Raw genomic sequence first — 21,667 nt, 5'->3', positions numbered from 1 at the left:
TAAGATAGCAAAGGGGGTGAGACTGTGCAGCTGATAAAATAATTTGTTTGACTTCAAAAAAAGCATATACTTTGCAGGTTGGAAGTAGGGGTTAAGGAAGACAAATAAAAACGTGAAAGAGGGAAGAGGAAGATTGTGGGCATGTTTGCATAGGTGAAAAAGCGCTAATGAGAGCAGATCTATCTTCAATCTGTAGATCCTGTCTTTAAAATCAGCAAAAAATCTTGTTCTCATAGGCTCCAGCTCTGAGAACTCGACCTAAAGACCATCTCAGTGAAATGCTGTGAATGTCAAAGCACTAAGAAGTGCTGGCCAGCACTAGAACCACTTGCTACTCGTATGTCAAAAGGTGGCAGAATTTGACAAGCTGACTTGTAAGATCTTAAGACAGCAGGATTTCACCTTTATTCTTCCATACAAATTCTAAGCAGGTTATTGAATGTCATTCATAAACATAGTATGGGATTAGACACATCAGTGAATACCACACAGTATATATATTCACAGTAAAGTCCTCCAAATACTGCTCCCATCCTGTTGTTAACTGGGAATTTCACACCCTGCTTGTCTTTCTTTTGTATCTCCATTTCTGGAGTACAGACCACGATGTGCTATGGCAATACATGCAGGGTGACATACCAGCTCTTTTAACTCCCTCTGCCTGTCACACAGCTGTTCATACATTCTCTTTCCCACGTCTGTGCTTTCCAGGGTAGAGATGATCTGGAGCTGGGTGTCATTATTATCGATGATGTTGTATTCCAGCATCAAACACAAAATCTAGCAGCAGAATGAAAGAAGAGTGGTCACTGCAGTGCTTACATTCAATTTCTTCCCAATACCTGAATTAGATTGGACATGCAAGTTTAAATTACTGGGTAAGATTTAGAGCATTATGCAGGCTAGATTAGAGGATCTTAGCAACATTTACTGACCTTCCAACAAAAGAAATCAATTTTTTATTCCTAAAGAATGAACTCTAATCTCTGAAAGGCAGCCTATCTCTCCTGTCATCCATTAGTGCTCATTCCATCTGAGAGGTGCCATTACTTTGCATCAGTCCTGGATGATGGCTTCGTGCCACAGCCCTCTTCAGAACAGGTACAATCGATCCAGTAATTCCCAGGTACACTGGCTAGACTGCAGATTGGCAGACTTGGGACATTACATATGAGCAGCAGAGCCACACAGTTCCCTAAGTGCTGGATTTTATGTCCCTAAGCACTGGGGTTTCTGTGCAAGCAGAACACATGTGAAGTGTTTCCAGTCTAGGAGGCTCGATGGGGAAAGGCCAGAGAGGCTCTGAGAGAAGATGATGCTGGGAGCTCACTGCTGTGGCCAGGACACCCTCCATCTCATAGGGAACATGCCTGACTCACCCCTGGGCAAGGGGCTGCCAGGAGCATGTTAGACACCAGGGGATGATTCCAGTGGGTACCATGGGCTTAGGGGACAAGCTGCCTCCTCCATGCTACCTCTCCTTTTCAGCTACATATCATGCCATTGCAATTAAAATGCAAAGTTTTTATTCCCTCTGTAATTTTAATTTTTTTAAATGAAAAAAAATTAATCAATATTATATTCAAATTCATGCAGGCCACACTTTCATTTACTGGATTAAACTAGCATGCATAGACCTAAGTCAATGAAAAATTGTAACTCCTTCCACCTATTTAATCACCCTCTATTTCCATTTAAAATGTATGATGACATTTATCAAGAAACTTCTCTAAAGAAATCCAGAAAAATATGTATAAACTATTAGTGCAACAAAAATAATCAATCATAAGCACAAAAAGAAAGTGTATTAATGCAAGTAAATAAGGTTTTGTAAATGCACTTCTTATGCACTGCTCATTTTGCAGGTGGCAAGACAAGCATCAGGCATTTAGTCATGGAAAAAATTGTGGTTCTGAATTATGACCCCTCGCCACAGGCTATACCATCATGGCCATTTATTTCCCATCTTAGCCTCTCCACCTGAATTACAGCAAACAACCTCTCTCTCCAAAAATTCTTGCACCCAACCTTTCATGTAATTCACACTCCTATCTGCAGAACAACAATATTCTGTTCCGCTTAATCAAGAGAAACACAACTGCCCACTGCTGGTGTTTGATACGACACAAACCTGAACTCGGCTTCTCTAGTTCCATTAGATCTAATTCTGGGAAAGGGAGTGTGAAACCGAATCTGAACATCGCTCGTAAACCTATATGACCACGTACGTTTAGGGCTTACCTCTACCATCGTCTGGTTGCCCCTCAAAGCCAGTAGCATGCAAGGTCCTAATTTATTTTCAGCCAGTGAAAGCAGGAACTTCTTTGTTTTATAGCAGGATCCCATTAAAATATGAACCTATTTGAGAAACAGAGCTAAAATTAGAGGTGTAAGCCTAAGAAACACATATACCTCTGGAAGGGACATTGTTATGCAGTCAGACAAATTCAGTGTTTGCAACAAACCTAAAGAAAAGGAGGTCCTCGTTAACATCACGGTTGCAGTCTCTCAACAGCTTTACTGCTGATTGGAAGTGACTTTTTGAAAAAGGTGATTCCTAAGTGAGATCTGAGGGAGTGGGTAGTTTTCCTCCATAAAGGAGCTCAGCTGACAGCCCAGAGGCTTGATATAGGCTCCCCAGGAAGCATCAGAGCAGCTGTGCAATTGCCCCCATCCCTAGTAACATGATGAACCCAGCCACAGGGGAACCACAGGAGATTTTGCTTTCACATCTGTTTGCAGTTCAGTTTCTCTGGAAATGCCAGCTGGTGAGCAAGGCCTGCGTGGGCTGGATGTCTAGGTAAAAGGCAGCGGTGCTGGCAATCTGCTGGCTGAACACTAGCCTTGGTTAAGGGGTGGTGACAGACAAAATCACCTGTTCAGAATGAACAGACAGGAGCTGACTGGGAAAGGAAGGAGTGCCTTACGAAAATCAAGCAGTCCTGAGCCCTAAGTCAGATATTAATTCATGTGCTCAGTTTTCCCTGAAAGGAAAGAAATGCTGAGAACATCCCCTGAGTAAGACTCCTTCCAGTCCCCTAGAAGACTAAAGTGTCCTGCAGACTCTATCCTAGCTCCAGAAAGCATTGGATGATATCACATGGTAATACCTGTGGCAGAAATGCAAAAGCCACTTGTACAAATCAAATAGAAGAGTCTCTTCTGACACAAGAATTTAGCAATATTCTTTTCCATTTTAAAACCCTAGAGATTAGCTGCAGAGAATTTCAGGTTCCTACATGAAAGTCTTATTTCATGGCCTAGACTGTTTATTCACCAGCTTGCTGGCAGAGCACTATGTGAGAATTTGTAGTTTCCAATGACCTGGGCAGGAAGAGCTCCATTATGTAGACTCAACATCAGTGCTACTCTACAGTAAGCTTGTAAATAAGTGCTGTGGTGCCCCTGGTTCATGGTACTGCCTGGACTATGTTCAATACTGCTGAAAATATCACAACCATGCCACGATGGGGTCAATTCTATGTGGATCACATGCCACAATGCAATTCTCCTTCCTCATGGCTTCATTACGAACAAGGCCTTTAGCAAAACACAAAATCTTTTTCTCTTAAGTATCCAGCAGCTCAGGTGGCCTTTAAAAACAGCAAGTTTCAAGACAAAAAGGATTTCAACTTCATGCAGTTACCACTAAGCTTTTTTGGATGTTTTCTTGAGTGATGCAAAACATTGACGCTAACACTAATGTACGGTCCATCTCAGAACAGGATGTTTTTCAAACTTTATGGTTAGTTGTTAGCAGCTCTTTAAGTATTTATCAACATCCTTGCAAAGGGCACAGGGTACTGCATATTAATGTGTGTTAGCATTGTGCTTTCTCATGCACGCCATCTCCCCATGCTCATAAATATCTTGGACTGCAAAAGCTCTCAGGAGAAATGATAAAAGTTCTGAAGAAATTTTCTTTTCAAACATAAAAGACACAGAATCAGTGAAGAGGGATGAAACCTTTTGTGAACAGTCTGTGTCCATTACCTGTTTCAAAGGTATCTGATCCATCTGAACATAAGAGTATAGAGAGACATGCACGCTCTTTATGTCCTGAAACCCTCAGCATGTGGGAGGTGCGCAAAGCGTAGATCCCCTTGAAAGTCATTTCACTATACACTCAACAGCCAACTTCAAACAAATGTTTTTCCCCTTACCAGGGAAAGGAAGTAATTATTACCATTTCCATCTTATTTGCTATAGGGAGAATTAATACACAGTGCAACCTACATGACTTACCCAGGTAGCACAGGAAGAAATGCCAGCATCAGTAATTAAAACCTGTTGTTTTCTGTCTAGTCCTTCTAAGACTTACAAAAGAAATAACTGTGGGAAATGGAATGCTGGTTTCTAATTATACCTCCCCACAACAATGAAACTGGGCAGAGAAACTGCCAATACATTTTCATATCTATCTATCCGTCCATCCTTTGATTAATTCAATGTTATTGGTGTTTTTAAATTCTAGGGTAGCCTATAAATAAAAACTATAGGTGTGGATGTGCAGAACAGTGTCTCCCTTGTCTGCCAGTATTCCATAGTTTTTTATACAGACACATAAACACATGTATTTATAAATACAAAAGTACACACATACACCTATATACAGGTATGGTTTTGTGCATTGCATTACCAGTGAAAAAAACATGCCAGAGTGAAAAAAGAGAAAGCTAACATGTTAACCAAATTGTGACTGCAAGGAAGTCCAATGGATCTGGTGATACAAAGATTCAGATTTCCTGGTGAACACTTGCGGTTTACAGAACCACGGTTCAGTTGGTTTGGTTTTTGTTTGTTTTTTTTTTTTACAAAAGCAAGTAAATCTTGTTATTGCCAACTACACATTAGATGCTTTACTGCAAAGAAGTTACTAAACTCACATTATTGCAGACACGTACCATACTGGCAAACAGCTCTCCATCATCATCACATGCCACTCCTCCAGGGCTGTAGAGCTGGAACCAGCCATCTTTGCCAGCCCGCACACTCAGCAAACACGAGTGGACCTGCCAAAAGTGAAGACATTGGGAAGGTTACAGTTCCTGCCAATAATCACCATCATCTTCCACACTGGGACAAAAGAAGTAACTGCAAAAACTGGGGACTGCTGGTAATTTCATGGTTAACATTCCTATCTACAGAGCTGCAGGCAAATGTCCTCTCACAGAATCATTTTTTTCAGTGACAAGATGAAATCCTGGTGCTATTCTAAAACAAGAAGGTCTCTTTTATCTGACAAGGATGACTAGTGCTCACAAAGGCTAAAACCATGAAAACCAGGAGTTCTGAGCAACGATGACAACACCATGGTTTGAGTGAGCTTTCTTCCCCTTATGCCAGCACCAAAAATGAATGCGGATGAGAGGCTCCCTCTGAGTCAGCCAAAGCTGATGATGTTGCACAAGCTACATGTGCAGCTATGAAGCAGTCATCCACCATGAGGCTACAGCTATGCAGTCATTCCAGTAACACACCTCCCACCTCCTTTCTCCTGCTAATTCATGAAAATTATGGTCATTTGCACACAATGTAACTGAAATGCAGCTAAATAAAACCTGTTATTTTGTAAGCTGTATGGATCCATGGATTTTGCTTCCCTTTTTTTGTACTGAAGATTAAAAGCTGGGAGAGATACAACAGAGTGGGAAAATCTTGCTGGTTGCAGTTTAATGCAGAGCAAGGACAGCAACTGATGCCAGACAAGGAGGTCACAGCACATCTTTATACATAATGCAAGAAACTGTTCATACTAAGACCATGTGCCCTGAGTCTACTCCCAAAGAGACTTAAGCACAACAAAACCACACCATGTTTTGAAGCAAACAACTTAAGGAGAGATCTTCTGAACAAGTATACTTGCAATTATACTCTGTGTAAACTGGCACTAAACTCACTTCTTGCCTAGGGTCTTCTGCAAATCTCTGAATCACATATTTCAGCTCCCTGGAAAAAAAAAAAGGAGAAGAATTAGCAGTTGCTGGTTGCAGTATTCACATAAGTGTCAGATCTCTCTTGGATTATACTTTAAACAATATATATTCATGAACTTTAGAGAAAAACAAGTTTAACTGCTTCTAGAGGAAGGAAATATGAGGTCTAAAAGTGATTGCCAAGGACAGTGTCTATTGACAGTGGTCTAGAAAAGTTTTCAGAGATCTGCAGTGACGAACTGGTTTGTAAATTCTATCAGCATCCAGTGTCTTTAGTCCTTGGGCTCCTGCCTTCACAGCAAATTACAAAGAAAACAACATCTTTTTATTGCTAACAGAACATGTTCACAGCCTCTCACAGGTAAAAAACATCAGAGGCACAATATTGAACAATGCATCATTGCTACTACTGACTAGTACAAGTAATTTAAGTAATTACCCCTTCAATAAAACAAACAAGCCCCACAAACTTACTTTGTGAATTTCTCATGTGCAAGAGCCCTGAAAACAGAAAACAGAAGAATATGAGGATTTGAGAGATGGCAGGGGTGACCCAAAAAACCAAATAATCACTTTTCAGTTCTTTCCAGATAATAATAGGATTTGCTAAGCAACTGCAGCACACAAAAAGAGCAATCTTTCAAAAAAAGATTAGGTAAAGTCTCCTTCATTAATTGGGGGGGGAGGGAGGGGGAGAATTAAGGGGGGAGGAGGGAAATCACTTGGAACAAATCCTGTAGCTCTTCCTGAGTCCTGACTTAGACAAGGCTCAGACTAACGTCAGTGGGAGCTTTGGGTCAGAAGAAAGTAAGTAAAAGGCTTACAATACAGCTATATAATTAAAAACAGAATTTTGGCTGCCTCCAAGAGCCAGGTGAATTCTTTAATTGCAAAGCAATTAAAGTATGGTCACAACTAATTAACACTATACATCAGTAAAGCAATTAATGGTCATTCTGTGAAGTGCCTTGCATCACTGTATGGTATACACCTCCCCCAGGACTGATGTTTGATTTAAATAAATGATGTCTTGCCTATCTCCAAGCTCTCGCTGTAGCCCAGGTAACCTGGCACGGAGGATTAGACCTCTCTGATTCAAGACATCAGGTCATTAGGGGATGTGATAAGCCAGCAAATTGTACAATTATAGGTTGTAATGTTTGTCCGTGGAGGTCTGCATTTTATAAACACTACTGTTCATTAATAGGTTTCCGAGGGAGCTTGGCTGATGCGTAGAGTAGCTTCTTCATTTAATGCAAAATACAAACGATACGAGTCTCTGTGACGCCAGTAAAGTACCCTGCTCCACTAAATCTCTCACTTTACTCTCATCCTCACCAGCTTTCCTTCCTTTCTTGTCTGCCTGTCTCTAGTTAACCATTTTTCTCTTCAGGATCATCTTAGAGAAATGGGGAAGGAAGATGAAGATGGGGAAGTCTGTGTGTCTCTCTGCATCAGCCAAAATCAACTCTACATTCTAAATCAATCCTAGAGGCACAAAGCTCCTATTACCATCAGTTTTTAGCTGCCATTATATTTCACCATAAAACAACAGTAACAAGAATAACCCAGTAAATACTAAGCCAGTGCAAACTTACTCCTTGGGAAATGGGATAGGTTGAAGCAAGCTGGCCAGTGCTGGTCTCCAGTCATCGTAGTCTGACCTGAAAAATGAACATTTTATTAATAGGTTACCAAGTATTAAACATAGTTTGTCAACAGTTAGTTCAAGGAGTCACAAGCTTTGTACTGCAGGCACCAACAACCCTGCTGTTTTACTGAGACGCTCTAAAGACCTCCAGTGACATTTCTCTTTCCATTTTCAGCACATTCTTCACTGAGGCACAATAAATCTGGTATTTACAATGACTCCAGAGAGGCCTTCTTTATGTCAACTTAAAGACATTTGCTGTTTATTAAACCTGTTGACATTTAATCACTAAGTAATATTTTCATCTAAGTTGGTACAGCAATTACCAGGCCATTGCTATTTACAGCTCTGCTCTGCATTTAATTAGTTTGGGTTTTTGGTTGGTTTTTTGATTTTTTTTTTACTATAAGCCCATTTGTAAAAACAAAGACACTCATCCAATCAAAGGAATGGATCAATTTAAACAGTACAAAGTCTTTAGCTTAAGAGGTGAGAGACTAGAGAAGGAAGCACTGTCAAAATTAGTAAGAGTGAAAGAGGACAGATGAGGATAACCACAGCAGAGAGCTCAGGCCAGTGGGCCCAGTAAAACGTGTCTCCTCTCTTGTGTTAGCACCACAGCTGCCAGCTGATGCATTTTTGTTTTCATCTCTGCTGCCAATATACAGAACTGTCTTTCTATGAGGAGCCATCCATAAGGGGTTGCTCATGTGCACTAGGATAAAGAGAACATTTTGCTTTGCAGCATGTGCTGATCAGTGCAAACCAATCTGGCAGCAAAATATCAACTGTTGAATGCACGTGGAGAAGCAGGTAGAGCTCCTAGTGCAGGAATGGCACTTTGCACACTGCCACCTCTCTCCTTCAAGTGATCTCAAACATTAATTAATTAGCACTTATTAACAGCCGTAACAACGCACTGCACAAAGGGAACAATCATTGCAAGATGAAGCGAAGAACACAGAGAATAAGTCCATTCGGTAAGTCAGCACCAAAACCAGAACCCACCAGCCACAGCCAGATGCTGGTACTGCCTGCTAGGCCACTTTCACTCCAATTAATACCAGTAAGTACACACAGAAGTAAACATAGTAAACCTCACATGGGGTGAAACACCTTGGGATGTCTGTAGAAGAGCCTACAGTCTGCTGTTACCCTTCAAATTTCAGTTTTAAAAGTCAGACTACTGGCTGCAGCTCACTGCAAACTTGGCACAGAAGTCTGCTGTTTCTTTAGGAAGGAACGAAGTGTAATGTTCTCAAATGGACAGTATCTACTGACAGTATTAGAAACAGACAACATATGCACAGAAAGTGTTCCAAAAAAAATGCAATTTTTGCAAAGAGAAGATTCTAGCCCAGGGAAATTGAAGATGGATGCATTTCCAAAAGTCTGATTCATTTTTTGAACCACATAAAACATGAGATTTCCATAAACTAATAACACAAATGACAGTCCACAAAGGCATGTCGATGGGCACAAAGAAAACTTACGTGCATGAGCAGGGCATTCTTAAAAAGCAACATGCAGATAAGTTTTAATTGAAAGAGTAATCATGATGTAAAAATCAACCAGGGAGGCAGTTATCACTTGCCCAAGAGTAGTATGAGTTCAGGTTACAATATCTCATGCAAGTAACTACTCCACAAGGACAACTGTGATCTGACAGTAGTTTAACATATTAAAAACCAGATGAATGCCGTACAAAAGCACTGTGGGATGGGTCAGTAGCTGTTCTTCCAAGCTGCTGTGCAGAACTCCCAAGTTCAATACAGACACTTCTCTTCCCCATGCCAGGTGCAACCTAGCACAAAACTAAATGCCTGTAATTCCAGCAGCCAACTTCAGCAAGTAGTCCTCCCCTCTTTACAGGTGCATTACCAGATAATCCCAGCATGTGCTTTCCAGTCATTTCCTGAAATCCCTCTACCACAAACCACAATATCACACTGAGTTCAGGGAGATGACTCCTCTCCCACCTGCAGTTATTAAACAACCATTAAAGTACGCAGGTACAAGGCTGGGGCTCAAAGGCAGGTAGTTCAAGATGGAGGTAGCACTGGCCAGGCAAAAATCTCAGTGCTGATTCTCTTCAAAACACCAAACAAATAACATCTGAGAGTTAATAAATACACTAATAAATACAACTTGTTTACTGTCCTCTTGTTATCTTTAGCACTTGAGGCACAAGCATCGTGCATGTGAAGCTACAGCAATCCGAAACAGAAACCTCACGCACGTGCCAGTTATGCTGGAAGCCACTGACTCTAATTTTCTCCTCACTGCATGGAGAAAGTATTTTTTTTAAATATACATGACCTTTGGAAATGCCTACTAAACCAGTGGCTAATTTTACTCTAAAAATAACACATTTTTATTGGTAGATGCAAAAAAACCTTAAGAACAGATTTTTGAGCAGAAGAGACCCAAAAGTCAAAAGGTTGAGTTAGGAAATTCAAAGGTGTTTCATATAAAAGAAATTTTAAAGCTGAGACCCACTTGGAGACTTAGTTCCCGTGACATCTCAGGTTAAGTGTTACACCACTAAAATTCCTCCTTGAGCAATCTGGAGAGTTGTGATGAGTAATAATGTGAACCAATCAATTTTTCATGGCTGATCTTCAAAGGAAGTTGCAAGAGGAATAAAAAAGCTGCTTTGTAACAGACTGAGAGAAACACGGCAGACAGAATGGGACACTATCACTCTCTGACTTTTCTTGAAGCTGGGAGTTAGGTATGGCATCCATTTGCAGAGCAGGTCTGTGAGAGGGCAGTGAAAATAAACCATTGCCTGTTTTCCTAGGAGGAGAAGAAAGAAAGAAAACCATCTCCAATGAAATATATAGAGTTTGGTCACATGAGTGGAACCTGAACATAAAATCTACACAACCTGTAATCGCTTCAATCGGAGCTAGGAAACATGAAACAAACATAGCACAAGAATAAAACTAAACTACTTATTAAAAGCCTACGGTGTTTCTCCTCCTCCCACCTATTCCCTTTTCAAAAACATTTTGCTTCTGTCTGTGCTCATCTCTTCTGTGCTTTTCTTTCATTTCAGTCAGTTGCCTTTTTTTTTGGGGGGGGGGATCCATTCAACACTCTAACACAAGACAGTAGCGTTTGAAGCAGGGAAAGAAAGGGAGAGAGAAAGAGAGAACTGGCTGCAGTTAACAACCACTGTGATGAGCCAGACAAAGAGGCCATGCCAGGAGGAGGAGGGAGCACAGAGCTGCAGGGAGAACTTGTGGGAGCGCCTGTGACAAACTCCCTTTGGAGCTCTTCAAAGGGTGCTGGGCTGAACGCTCACCCTCATCACACAGCTGAAATCCCAGGATTGGATTTATAAAAGCAGAGGGGGAGAAAGACTCCCTGATGTACTCACTGGCTCTTGATTTTTGCAGGATTTGCAATTTTAAGTGAGTAGCCGAGCAGTCAACCTGCAGCCTGATCTATGGGCTCCTGGGAAATGCCTGCTAGGCTGGGGGTCAGGGTGCCAAGGGGGGACGGCTGTCAGAGCAGTCACCTGCTCCTGCACTCAGCTTTACTCACCCAGAAACCTTTTTTAGGGGATTGGCCAGAACATTGGCCAACCATAATAATTAAATAATCCCCGACTGCAGTGGCTTTGCCTTTGGGCCATCGTCACTACTGGCCTGCCAACATTAATACATTTTCCTTCCCCGGGATCACCTTTCACCAAAGGGAAAACCTGCCCATATGTCATGTGCAGCACAAACAATCCAAAACATATTAGCAGCCCAGGGCAACCCTGATAAACATGACATAAGAGAATCCACTTGGGATATTCAGAGCATGCCACTGACCTATTGGGGAATGCAGAGAAGGCAGGGGAAGCTCCAGTGGGCCCTTGCGTTTGGAAAGCTGTTGGTCTTATCACCAAGAGACTGTGAGCCCCAAGTCCTCTGTTTTTAGAGGATAATAAAGAGAAAAGGAGCAACTACTTGGAAGCAGCTTGTTTCTCCAGACTGAGCAGCTTGACAAGACCAGAAATCTTTTAGGTAACTCCTCTGTTATTAGATAATAAAATGACCAAGCTCCCCAGACGTGCACCTTATCCCTTCTTTCCCTGGCTCTAGGTCCAGCTCCTCGGAACTGTACAACACAAGGTTTATCTCAGGGCTCCAGGGCAGGCTGAGAAAAAGCCCCATCAGACATCAGACCCCCTGTCATATAAGGCACAAACCTGCTATCTGCAAAACAGTGAGGTGTCTTTTCATGTTCAGCCTTCTTTTGAGCTGGGCTTGTTTGTTTTTTTCAAAAGAAGAAAATTCAGCACCCCTAAAAGGCCTTAGAAAGGTCCTACCCTGGCTGCTGAGAACAGAAAAGGCCTCCTCTGCTCAGAGCTGGCAAGGCAGCATCAGGAAAAAGCAATGCAGGTCTGCCCCCAACTCCACCCTGGTCACACAGCCCCCAGAGAGGGGTACAAATGTCTGGGCATCTAGAAGGACCCTTGCCACTACAGGCAGCCATGGAAACAAAAAATAACCCAGACAAAGGGTGACAGCTTACAATAGATACATCATCGTGCCAGCCACAGCCTCGCTAAGAGGGGTCTGTTCCTGCAGCCGGTTGAGTTTGCTATTTGTTGATCTGGATTTCACTGCAGGCACAGTTGAAGTGTTCCCCACATACGCTGGGTGTTGCCAGAGGAATCAGTGGGGTCCTTTGGTGACATGCAGACTTTGAAGTTATCCAGTCCAAGGAAGAAGACGACACACAGACCCTTTTACAGCAAATCTCTCTACTCATAGTTGTGCTGTTCAAGCATAAGTTTGGCTGTACAAGAAATTCTCTAATGCAAGGAAACATTAACATGCAAGTAGGAGCTGGACAATGCTAAGCAGCACTCAGAGGCTCCAATTTAATAGGATGAACAGAATGATTTCAATTAATTTAGTGTGTTTTCCACACAGCAGTTTTAGAGTTGTAGCATTCAGGAGGCACTAACTGGCATCAGTAACACAATCAGAGTCCAGGATGCATTAGAGAATATTGACACAGAAGTTTGATCCCCTTTTGAGTGCAGGACAAAAATACCATGTTCCACTAGAGACTGTGTCTCCTTTAAAATCTGCCCAGACTTTGGGCCATCTGCCAACATCTTTAAAACCACGATTTTCTGTTTTCCTTTAGCATGCAATAGTTGTGTTCTGTTACTCAACTCCATTAGAAAAGGGGTCAAAGATGTTCTTGTTTCTATGATAACAGCCACACAGACAAAATTTCTAATCTGCACATTTAGTCTTCTGTGCAAGAAGTGAGGCATTAGGGTGATTATTAAATAACTGCCAATACATTTTTATCAATATTAGAAGTGCTTTTTCCCAGAAAAGTAAGTATTGAGGTGGAGTTAGGTGAACAATAAAATGTCCTCTGCTGAAGATACTGTTAAGAATTCTTGTTTGATAGACTTTCAATAACTAAAATCTGCCTAAATAAATTACTCCCTGATGCCCTAAATTAATTATGTAAAAAAGATATCATTGTTGGTGACTCTTTGGTTTTGATGATGATATTGAGTCAGACATCTAAAAGAACAATTAAATTCAGTGCTAAGCAACTTATTTATGTTTGGCTTACCACTGTTATTAATAAGAACATTATTTGAGTGACTGCCCTCTGAGAGCTCAGCTCCTGGACAGCAGTTGTTTTATAATCAACGTTTTCTTCCTACTGGTATGTTCTTCAACTCTTTTGCTTCATATTCTTGGTTTTTCAAAGTACAGCAATAGTATTTAGTGCACTGGAAAGCTTTTGTTCAAGAAGAGTTCAAGCATGCAAGGAATCAGTATCACAACAGCAAAATCTTTCACTTTTGTTAATAACTACTAGCCCTTCTATAATGCTTTTCTATCACTGGTTTCAGAGTTTAAAAACCAACACTCAAAATCTTTACCTATATTTTATGCCTAAGGAAACTGAGGTGCAAAACAAAGCAACTTATCTAAAACCTCCTAGTAAGCCAGTGGCAGAATCAGGAACAGAACTAATTTCTGCATTAATGCTTTCAGGTCCAAAAAAACCCAAGGGATGAACAAGAACAGAAGGGACTCCAAATCAGTGGAGCTAAAATCTATACCAGCCATGGCTCTGCCTTAGAAACCACCCTATATTCTCATAGGTTGGGATTTCTCAAGCAGGGTGTGGCCTGTGCCAAGGCAATCAGAGGAGAGGAGAACCAATTTTGTAGTATCGTGGGTCCTTCACTATACACAACCTGTAGGTTTCACCATTCAGAATTACCATTGTACAAGCTGAAAAAGGGCACAAAGCTGTTCCACACTTACAACCTATGCGATAACAATAAGAGGTTTTCATTTTCACTGTTGCTATTGAAGAGCTCGGTTTTTAAAAAGACACCAACCACATACAAAAATATGTTATTTTAAGGTATGGAGTGAAATAAAAGTTCTTTGTGTAGGAAATCATATGGGAATTGAGACCTGGCATATCAAACATTTAAAATGTGAAGAGACTGTGGGGAAGAACATGCCCATTCGTGAATTTCTTTCTAAGTGTGTGTCAGCTGCATGATGAAACCAAAACCGTCAATGCTTAGTGAGTCAGCATCCAAGCCAGCATCAGGATTGAAAGAGTTCCTAGTGTTTATGGAAAACATCTAGAGCCAAGGGGACAGGAATAAATACACGATCTGTTTAACACAGCACTTGGGTGTGTGAAGACTTACTTAGAAGCCACCAGATGAAGCAGATGCTGTATTTTTATAATGCAAACTTTTTTTTAAAGGCAGAAGAGGGTGGGCCAGGGGAAAAAAAAAAATACTATTAGCCTTCAACAACTTTCTGCTAAAGAATCTAATGGGAACAGCATCTTGGATTCACGTGTCCTGTTTCTAGTCCTGCATGCATGTTTATGCATGTATCTGCAAGCCAGCTCTGCAGTGAGTGAAAGAATTATGTTGAAAATTGGTACTATGTATTTTGAAAAGAATGAAAATGTGAGACAAAACTTTCATAGAATCCTCCATCGTGGCAGTTGGATTTCATCTAATTCCTCGAGACCGTACACTCAGATTTGACTTCAGTGTAGCCACACGCTCATGGTTTACAGTGGAGTCCAAATTTCCCTCACCGTGTCTTATATTCTAAAAAACTCAACTATTACTTCATTAAGCCTTACATTGTTTAAAAATAATTAATGTAGAAATCTAACAGTTTGCCCAAAGACATACTGCAACTCAGTAACAGAGCTGGCTGTAAAAGTCAACAAAGTTTGTTTTGGGTTGTTTTACTGCACTTCTATTATAAGCTTCCATTTTGCAGTCCACCTTTTGTTCTACTCCTTTTCAAGCTTTCCCCAAATAACTTATTTTATATTTCTCTTGAAGATATTCAGAGGATTTGCCTCCCAGGAAACCATGGAGCCATCATTTTGTAAAGGCTATTTGAGCAGTTGCTCACTAATACAGGTCTGCTGTACTAAAGCAACTGATCAACAAATAGAGGCTCCACTCTAATACCAATAAATCTGAAGAAGTCATAAAATTTCTACAAATATGTGAAGGGAGAACACCCAAGTGAAAGACACCAACTTCATCCAACTCCTGCTAAAGCCAGGGCAGCAGTGCTGCCTGTCACTGCACAGGCACTGAGCCTAGCACAGACCTGTCTTTTCTAGCTCCGTCTCAGGCCATCCCGAGAGCCCTGGAGGAGACAAATGGATTGGTTTGGGTTTTTTTTGGTGGGCAAGAACAAAACAGAAACCACTGGCAACATCATCCCATCTTCTAAGGCTCACTGTACAAATAAGCTTTCCATTTTCACCTTCCTAGTGCTATTTTTAGAACATATTGGCAGTGCCAGTTGTCTCTTTCAGAGGCTGGACTCCAGAGCTGAAGTTAGATTTATAACCACATGCTTGCTGGCCACAGTTGTTAAAGATGATGGGTCTGTGGGAAAAGCCCCCCCTCCCCTCCCATTGTTAAGATGACTAATCAAAAAGCTGTTTAAAATAGTTACTCACAGCATCTTGAGTATTTCAACATAACAGCCAAGGATCCTGTCTGCCTGGGCACTCAGCTCAATGCTCATGGTGCTGCAGGTAGGACTGACCATCAAGCAGTCAATCAGGTTGGGCTCACTGTCATTGCCAACATTGGCTGTCATCTTCTGATTAGCTGTGTTGTTGCGCTCCAGTTCCACGTGGATCTCATTTGAAGTGACAATAACTGGTTTGAGACGGGATTCAGTCAAGGTGGCCTCTTGAGAGACCAGGTCTGGACTTGTGTGAAGAAGGCGGAGGGGGAGATTAGGTTTTCGGTCACACTGCTGCTGGCAGCCATTCCGAATTTCTTTCAGGCTTGGCGAATTGTCTCGACTGAATTTTAAAAATAAAAAAATAATTTCAATGGACAGACATAACAGCAGAGAGCAGGAGGAAGAGTGCAACACTGAGAAGCCAAAATCTTTTGCAATTTCCCACTGCATTTCACCCCAGCCCACCGGATTACTTTCTCCTGTGTAATCAGATTACTGAAATCAATTAAAAACATTAAAAGGCTCCAACAGGACTGTTCTGTAGCCCACACTCTACAAAGATTTGAGCTTTTCATTACTCTAATTGACATGCCAGTGTAGCAGAAAGGTGAACTTTCCCATCCAAGTTGTGCAAAGCTGTAACAGAATCCATGTCCAAGTATGTAGCTGGGTACAGTACATGCCCAGACATTTGTCTGCAGCCCTCGCCTCTGAAATTTTTATTGGACACTAAACAGCCCCTGTCCGTGCTCTACCATGAGGGAAGCCAGACAGGCATAAACAAACAGGAAACATAGCAGAGGGGAATCCTCAGTGTCTACTGGAAACTGGTTCATGCGTCGAGAACTGTGGCATCTATTTTGTCATGAGTCAGAAATCAAAACTTTCCACAATAATGGAGGCAGCATTGTGAAACCAGCCTCAGGTTCAAAGCTATACACAGGGATTTACACAGAACCCCTTCTTCAAGATCCCACCCTTCCCTTTAGGTGTAACACACACTTCACATGCCAGAAAGGGAGCAACGTGGTCACTGCTCTGGGTAGTGCTTAATTCCCAGAGACTCTTGTGTAGCACTCTTGTCTTCTGCTGGCCTAAAAAGCCTGGTGACGGCTGCAGTCTGCCTTAGCGGAGTATCTCAACAGCGGTCAAGATCAGCATGCAGCTGGCTGTTAAGCTTCATCCTGGACATTACTGCAGCTTGCAGTACTTCTGTAGTGGGAACTGCCGAGCTCCTCAGCCCCTTGCATCACCAGCACTGTCCCCATTGTCAATCACTGGAGCAAAAGATGTGCAATGACAGATTGCCATGCTCACTGCCTCAAAACACGTCACAGTGAGTACAAGTGAATGAAGGTTCAGCACCTTGCAGGTTTCCAAGCACACAAAGTGTAACCAATGTAGTCAACATATCTACAAAAACATGCATGTGATTGATCAGAACTCCCACATGGAACGCTAGCAACGAGCAGAGAGAGAATGAAGACACGCTCTCACATACCCACATCCATGCTCACACCAATCTTGTTTACAGATGCCACGGGTTTGGAAATTAGTAACATGTGGTCAGCTGGGAATTCATACTGACCTGTTAATAAATTCCTCGTAACACGAATAAATGGCTGCTAAGCAGACAGCTACAAGATTTGGCAGGACTCTGGGATGGGGGCATTGTCCAGTTGGACCATGCATGCTGAAAAACAAAAACCAAGATGACATCATTCTGAGGAAGATTTCTTGCTTTTTTGGCAAAAATAGTCAGGCAGAATGGGGTGCCAGAACTGGATAGACAGCCTTGGGGAATCTTCAGAAGGGTCATAACAGAGTTATTTTAACCCTTTAAATCTCTACTCAATGGCCCTATCTGTGAATGAGGCTAAGCTGCACCCTCAGTTCATTTGATGTGGTATCTCTACAGTCCCCCCAAAATCTCACACGTGACTGAGCATTATGTGGACTAAAGTTAATGTGAATCTCTCTGTAGAGGCTCTGACATGAGTCTGCATGTATTAAAAACAAGTACACACAGCAAAATCCATTTGCTTCCAGTGTGTAACTAGGCAGAAAACCCCAGCCATATTTGAAAATTAGTGTTAAAATTATAAAAAGATAATTCAGCAACTCATGGACTCCTCTAATTTCTCTTCTGTTTCCCAGTACCAAAAAGGACCAGCTACTCTTAACAGCCAGTAAAGAGATAAGCAGGACTTATCTTTATCCTTCTCTTCTTATAAGAGAAGTAAAAGAGCGAAGCAGGTACACGGGACTGGAAATACATCATAAATTAAATGTAACTAACCTATGAATAAACTTCTTCACCACTTCCATTCCAGCATTGAGTTCATTCAAAGCCAGAATATACTCCTGAGTAAACAGCCGCAGCCGAGGGCACTTCCCAAAATCCTGTCCAAAAAGAAGAGACTCAGTGAAGATGGTGAAACATGCCTGCAATGTACATTGAAACTGTGGGTTTTCAAAAGAAAAACTCAAACACAACCAAATTCACTTTGTTTTTATGCTGACAGCTTCAAGAGCACAGTATCACTGCATGCTGAAGTAATGTTCTTCCCACTAATAATGACATGCTTTAGGATTCTCTTCTTTCCCCCACACTGACCTTGAAACAAAAGATCTTTAATTAAAAAAAAACCCAAAACCCATCCCCAAAAAAACCCCTGCATTTATATTTCTTTGGTACCTTTCACTTTATACTGTTATTTTGAAATGCATTTTTTATTGGTTTGCTTTTTTGCTTCCAATCATAACTGCAGTTTTTTAGAAATGCAAATCAAAAATATTTTTTTACTTCCAGGTTTGACATCACATCTACTGTGGTTTTAATGAAAATATTTGTGATGTGTGACCAATAAGTGATCGAGTCTAAAACCAGAGATCAGTTCTTTCTCTGGGGATTTTACTCCAGCTACAATGTGAATTTGACAGGTGAGCTCAACAGTCACGTTCTTTAAATCCTGCAGTCGGAAAGGCACCTGCTAACTGAAATCCTGCATCTCCTCACATCACCTACTATTTTTAGATGTGAAAGGAGTAAAATCTGCTGTCTGGCAAGTGATATTCCACATTTCTTCACATTTAAACAGGTGTAACCTTATTACACAGGTGTTACAGAACTACAAAGCTAAATTTCCAAGCAACCAGCAGGGCCCACTGAGGACAAACAAGCCTTCCCAGTTATCCCTCAAGCAGCTGGAAGAAGTGGAAGAAAAGTCATCCTGGAAAAATAAATGGCAATTGAAATTTTAAAGAAATGCCGCAAGTGGGAACGAATTGGTGGCCTGTAAAAGGGAAGATAACACTCCCAAAGCACTGAAACCTTCTGTTACTTATCTTGGTTTCAGGCACTTCTATAGCACAACCTATATTAACATCTCATAGGTTTTACACCTAGAGAAAATTACAAAAAATGTGAATACAATCCTAGGCAGAACAATGTCTCCTGCAGGTCTAAGTGTCACTCTCTGCTAGTACTGAATGGCTGCCTGGTAGCTTCACCCAGAGCAAAGGGACTGTGGGCAATTCCACACTTGGTATTACAATTAAAATCATTAAACTTCTAAAAACTCCTTCAGGCAGGTGCAAATACACTTGGTTCAAGAGTGCGCTTCATGTATCATTTGGTGCCATTTAATTTCATCAACACTCCTTGCAAGATAGCTTTTGCAGCTGCAATTTGTTTATGAAATTTTTCAACTTATGTAGGTGTCCTAATTGAAGTTAGAATGAAAGTCCAAGAGATCATAAAGAGGATTTCGTTGTTGACCACTCTAAAATAAAATATCTCTCTAACTACAACGTGAAGCCCTGTCACCATACCAGGTACAGAACAATAAACACTATCAATATTGTTTGCTAAAAAAAACCCTAACCAAACAAACCAACAAACAAACAAAAAAAACCCAAACCAACCAAACAACAGTCCTTATATTCAAACATTTGGGCTGAGCCTACAAACAACCAAAGGTACTGAGAGGTTGCTGGGCAATCCCCAAAAAACTCAGTGTACAATATTCTCCAGTCCTGCATGTAACTGGTAATATCAACAAGACAAAAAGCTATCCTCCTTCTTTTGAGATTTCAAAATGGTAGATAAATGAAGCAGTCTTTCTCCATTTTATAGGTGGGAAACCGTGCAACAAAACTTGTCATGAACTTACCAGAGACCACAGAACAAATTAGCAGCAAAGGTGGGAACAGACAGCTAGGTCTCCTGCTCTAAGCACACTCAATTGCATGGGGCCTCCTAAGGTTATGAAGTTTACTGCCAACAACATTATCCCCCCAAAGGATTTTTTCACATGCACACACACACACCATGTTCTCTAAAAGACTATTCAGTACAGAAGTCCCTGGAGAGCAGTAAAGTGCCCAAATCCACTCCAATTAATATATAGCACCATAAATTCTCTGACTACACACTGCGGTACAGACATGTTGATTTTCAATCTGCAAATGTTAAGTATGGTAAATATACCCAATTCTCTGAAGCTAACCAAATACAAGCATTACACTATGCATTTAGATTTCATTTGAGACCCCTCAAGAGCTCTGGATGTTTTTTAAAAAAAAAAATCAGTCTTGAATCCAAAAATAACATTTACAGAATATTTCATTGAACACTACAGAATATTCAAAAATGTTTACATGTCTGCAGAGTGCAGGCACAGAGCCAGGAATAAGATCTTTTTGCCATCTTGGGCTTTCTACCTAATTCTGTAAACTCCAGAAGTTAAATAATAATACTGTTGTAAAAATAAGAAATATGAACTGTTTTCTACTGGGTTCATGCTGTACACAGCAGGACAGTGGATGGTCTCTAAAATTATATCAGTTAGTAAAAAGGAGTTGATTGTATAGTTACAGAGTTATGAGACCCATCCTTGAGATCCTAGCCAAGTCAGCTGTCTTAAATATTTTATTTTCTTTATTTGTTACTCTGACACAGCCCTGTGAAGTAAAACCTTTTTATATAACTTAAAAACCATGGCAGGAAACTTAACATACCACAAAGGATGGAGGGCTGATAAACACTCAGACCTCTCATAGGAAAGGAATATGGATCCTATCACTAGAGTCAGGGGGCAGCAAGGGGGAATCTGGTATATGGGGTGGAGAGAGCAAAGCTGCCAGGGCAGCCTCCTAGCATTTATTTCAATCACTAGCAAGGAATTGATTGGCAACGAGAAGAGAGAAAGCAGCCTACAAGAGAACAATCATAAAATGACAGAGTATACAATACCTGGAATGAGAAGGAAGAAGAATAGCAGAAAAGCACAAGGAAATTCAGGAAACCTAGGTAAGAACTCACTGGACATGAGTTTAAAGAAAAATGGAAATCCAGAGAGAGCTGGGGATTTCTTAAAGAAAAAATGTTGAAGACCTCAGCTCAAAAGCAACCAAGTCCCTACTCTGACTTTGTTATTTAATTGATTTTAAACCATTATAACTACAAGGATAGCATGTGGAAAGTAAATAAGGAGCCAAAGAGCCAGGTGTGAGATAGCTAGAGCTGCATGTGCTGGCACTGCTACCAAAAGAAACGTTCTTCAAATCATGGCTTTGCTTAGATGCTTTTGAAAGTCCCAGTGAATGCTTATTAGTTCTGCATTTATAAAGCAAAACACAATTACATGCAGCATTCACAGTTTGGGGGGTTAGATTTAGATATGACAGTGCTTTGTGCATTACAGGCAATAGAGCAGCTGCTAATTATGAAAGGTATCACAGTAAAACTTCTCCAAACTGACCAAGTTCCTGTAACCCTTGCACTCACCATGTTGTGTTTGAGAATCCTCTGTACCACGGGTGTGAACACTTCTATCACAACCATGGACCGCGGGCGCTCTCGGCAGTGCTGTAATGAGCAACAAGTCACTTTGTGAGCTGCAGAAATTATGAAGATGAGTCTCTTCTGGCTTCACATCCCATGCATGGATTACCCCAAGATAAACAAGATCCAAGGGCTAAAATTAATCTTTCCTGGGATTAGGGTACTTGTAACACTGCTCTATCCTATGGATTTGCTGGTATCTAATAGAAGA

At 41.2% G+C, this 21,667-nt stretch overlaps 1 protein-coding gene across 1 annotated transcript in view; it reads right to left on the bottom strand.

The window, feature by feature from the left end:
- The window catches only part of CMIP (c-Maf inducing protein), a gene marked incomplete at its 5' end in the record, with an annotated part of 62,340 nt that overhangs the window by 7,606 nt on the left and 33,067 nt on the right, over positions 1-21,667 (bottom strand). The window contains 10 exons of the mRNA XM_029085965.1: positions 640-780; positions 2,242-2,358; positions 4,905-5,012; positions 5,901-5,949; positions 6,411-6,437; positions 7,535-7,600; positions 15,595-15,948; positions 17,197-17,301; positions 17,908-18,011; positions 21,400-21,480. Of these exons, the coding sequence (XP_028941798.1) occupies positions 640-780; positions 2,242-2,358; positions 4,905-5,012; positions 5,901-5,949; positions 6,411-6,437; positions 7,535-7,600; positions 15,595-15,948; positions 17,197-17,301; positions 17,908-18,011; positions 21,400-21,480 (1,152 nt within the window). The remainder of the gene's footprint in view (positions 1-639; positions 781-2,241; positions 2,359-4,904; positions 5,013-5,900; positions 5,950-6,410; positions 6,438-7,534; positions 7,601-15,594; positions 15,949-17,196; positions 17,302-17,907; positions 18,012-21,399; positions 21,481-21,667) is intronic.

The sequence above is a fragment of the Antrostomus carolinensis genome, unplaced genomic scaffold, assembly GCF_000700745.2.
Source record: "Antrostomus carolinensis isolate BGI_N321 unplaced genomic scaffold, ASM70074v2 scaffold4767, whole genome shotgun sequence".
Classification (NCBI taxonomy): domain Eukaryota; kingdom Metazoa; phylum Chordata; class Aves; order Caprimulgiformes; family Caprimulgidae; genus Antrostomus; species Antrostomus carolinensis.
The sequence above is the reverse complement of the archived record's forward strand: the minus strand, read 5'-3'. Positions and strand labels throughout refer to the sequence as shown.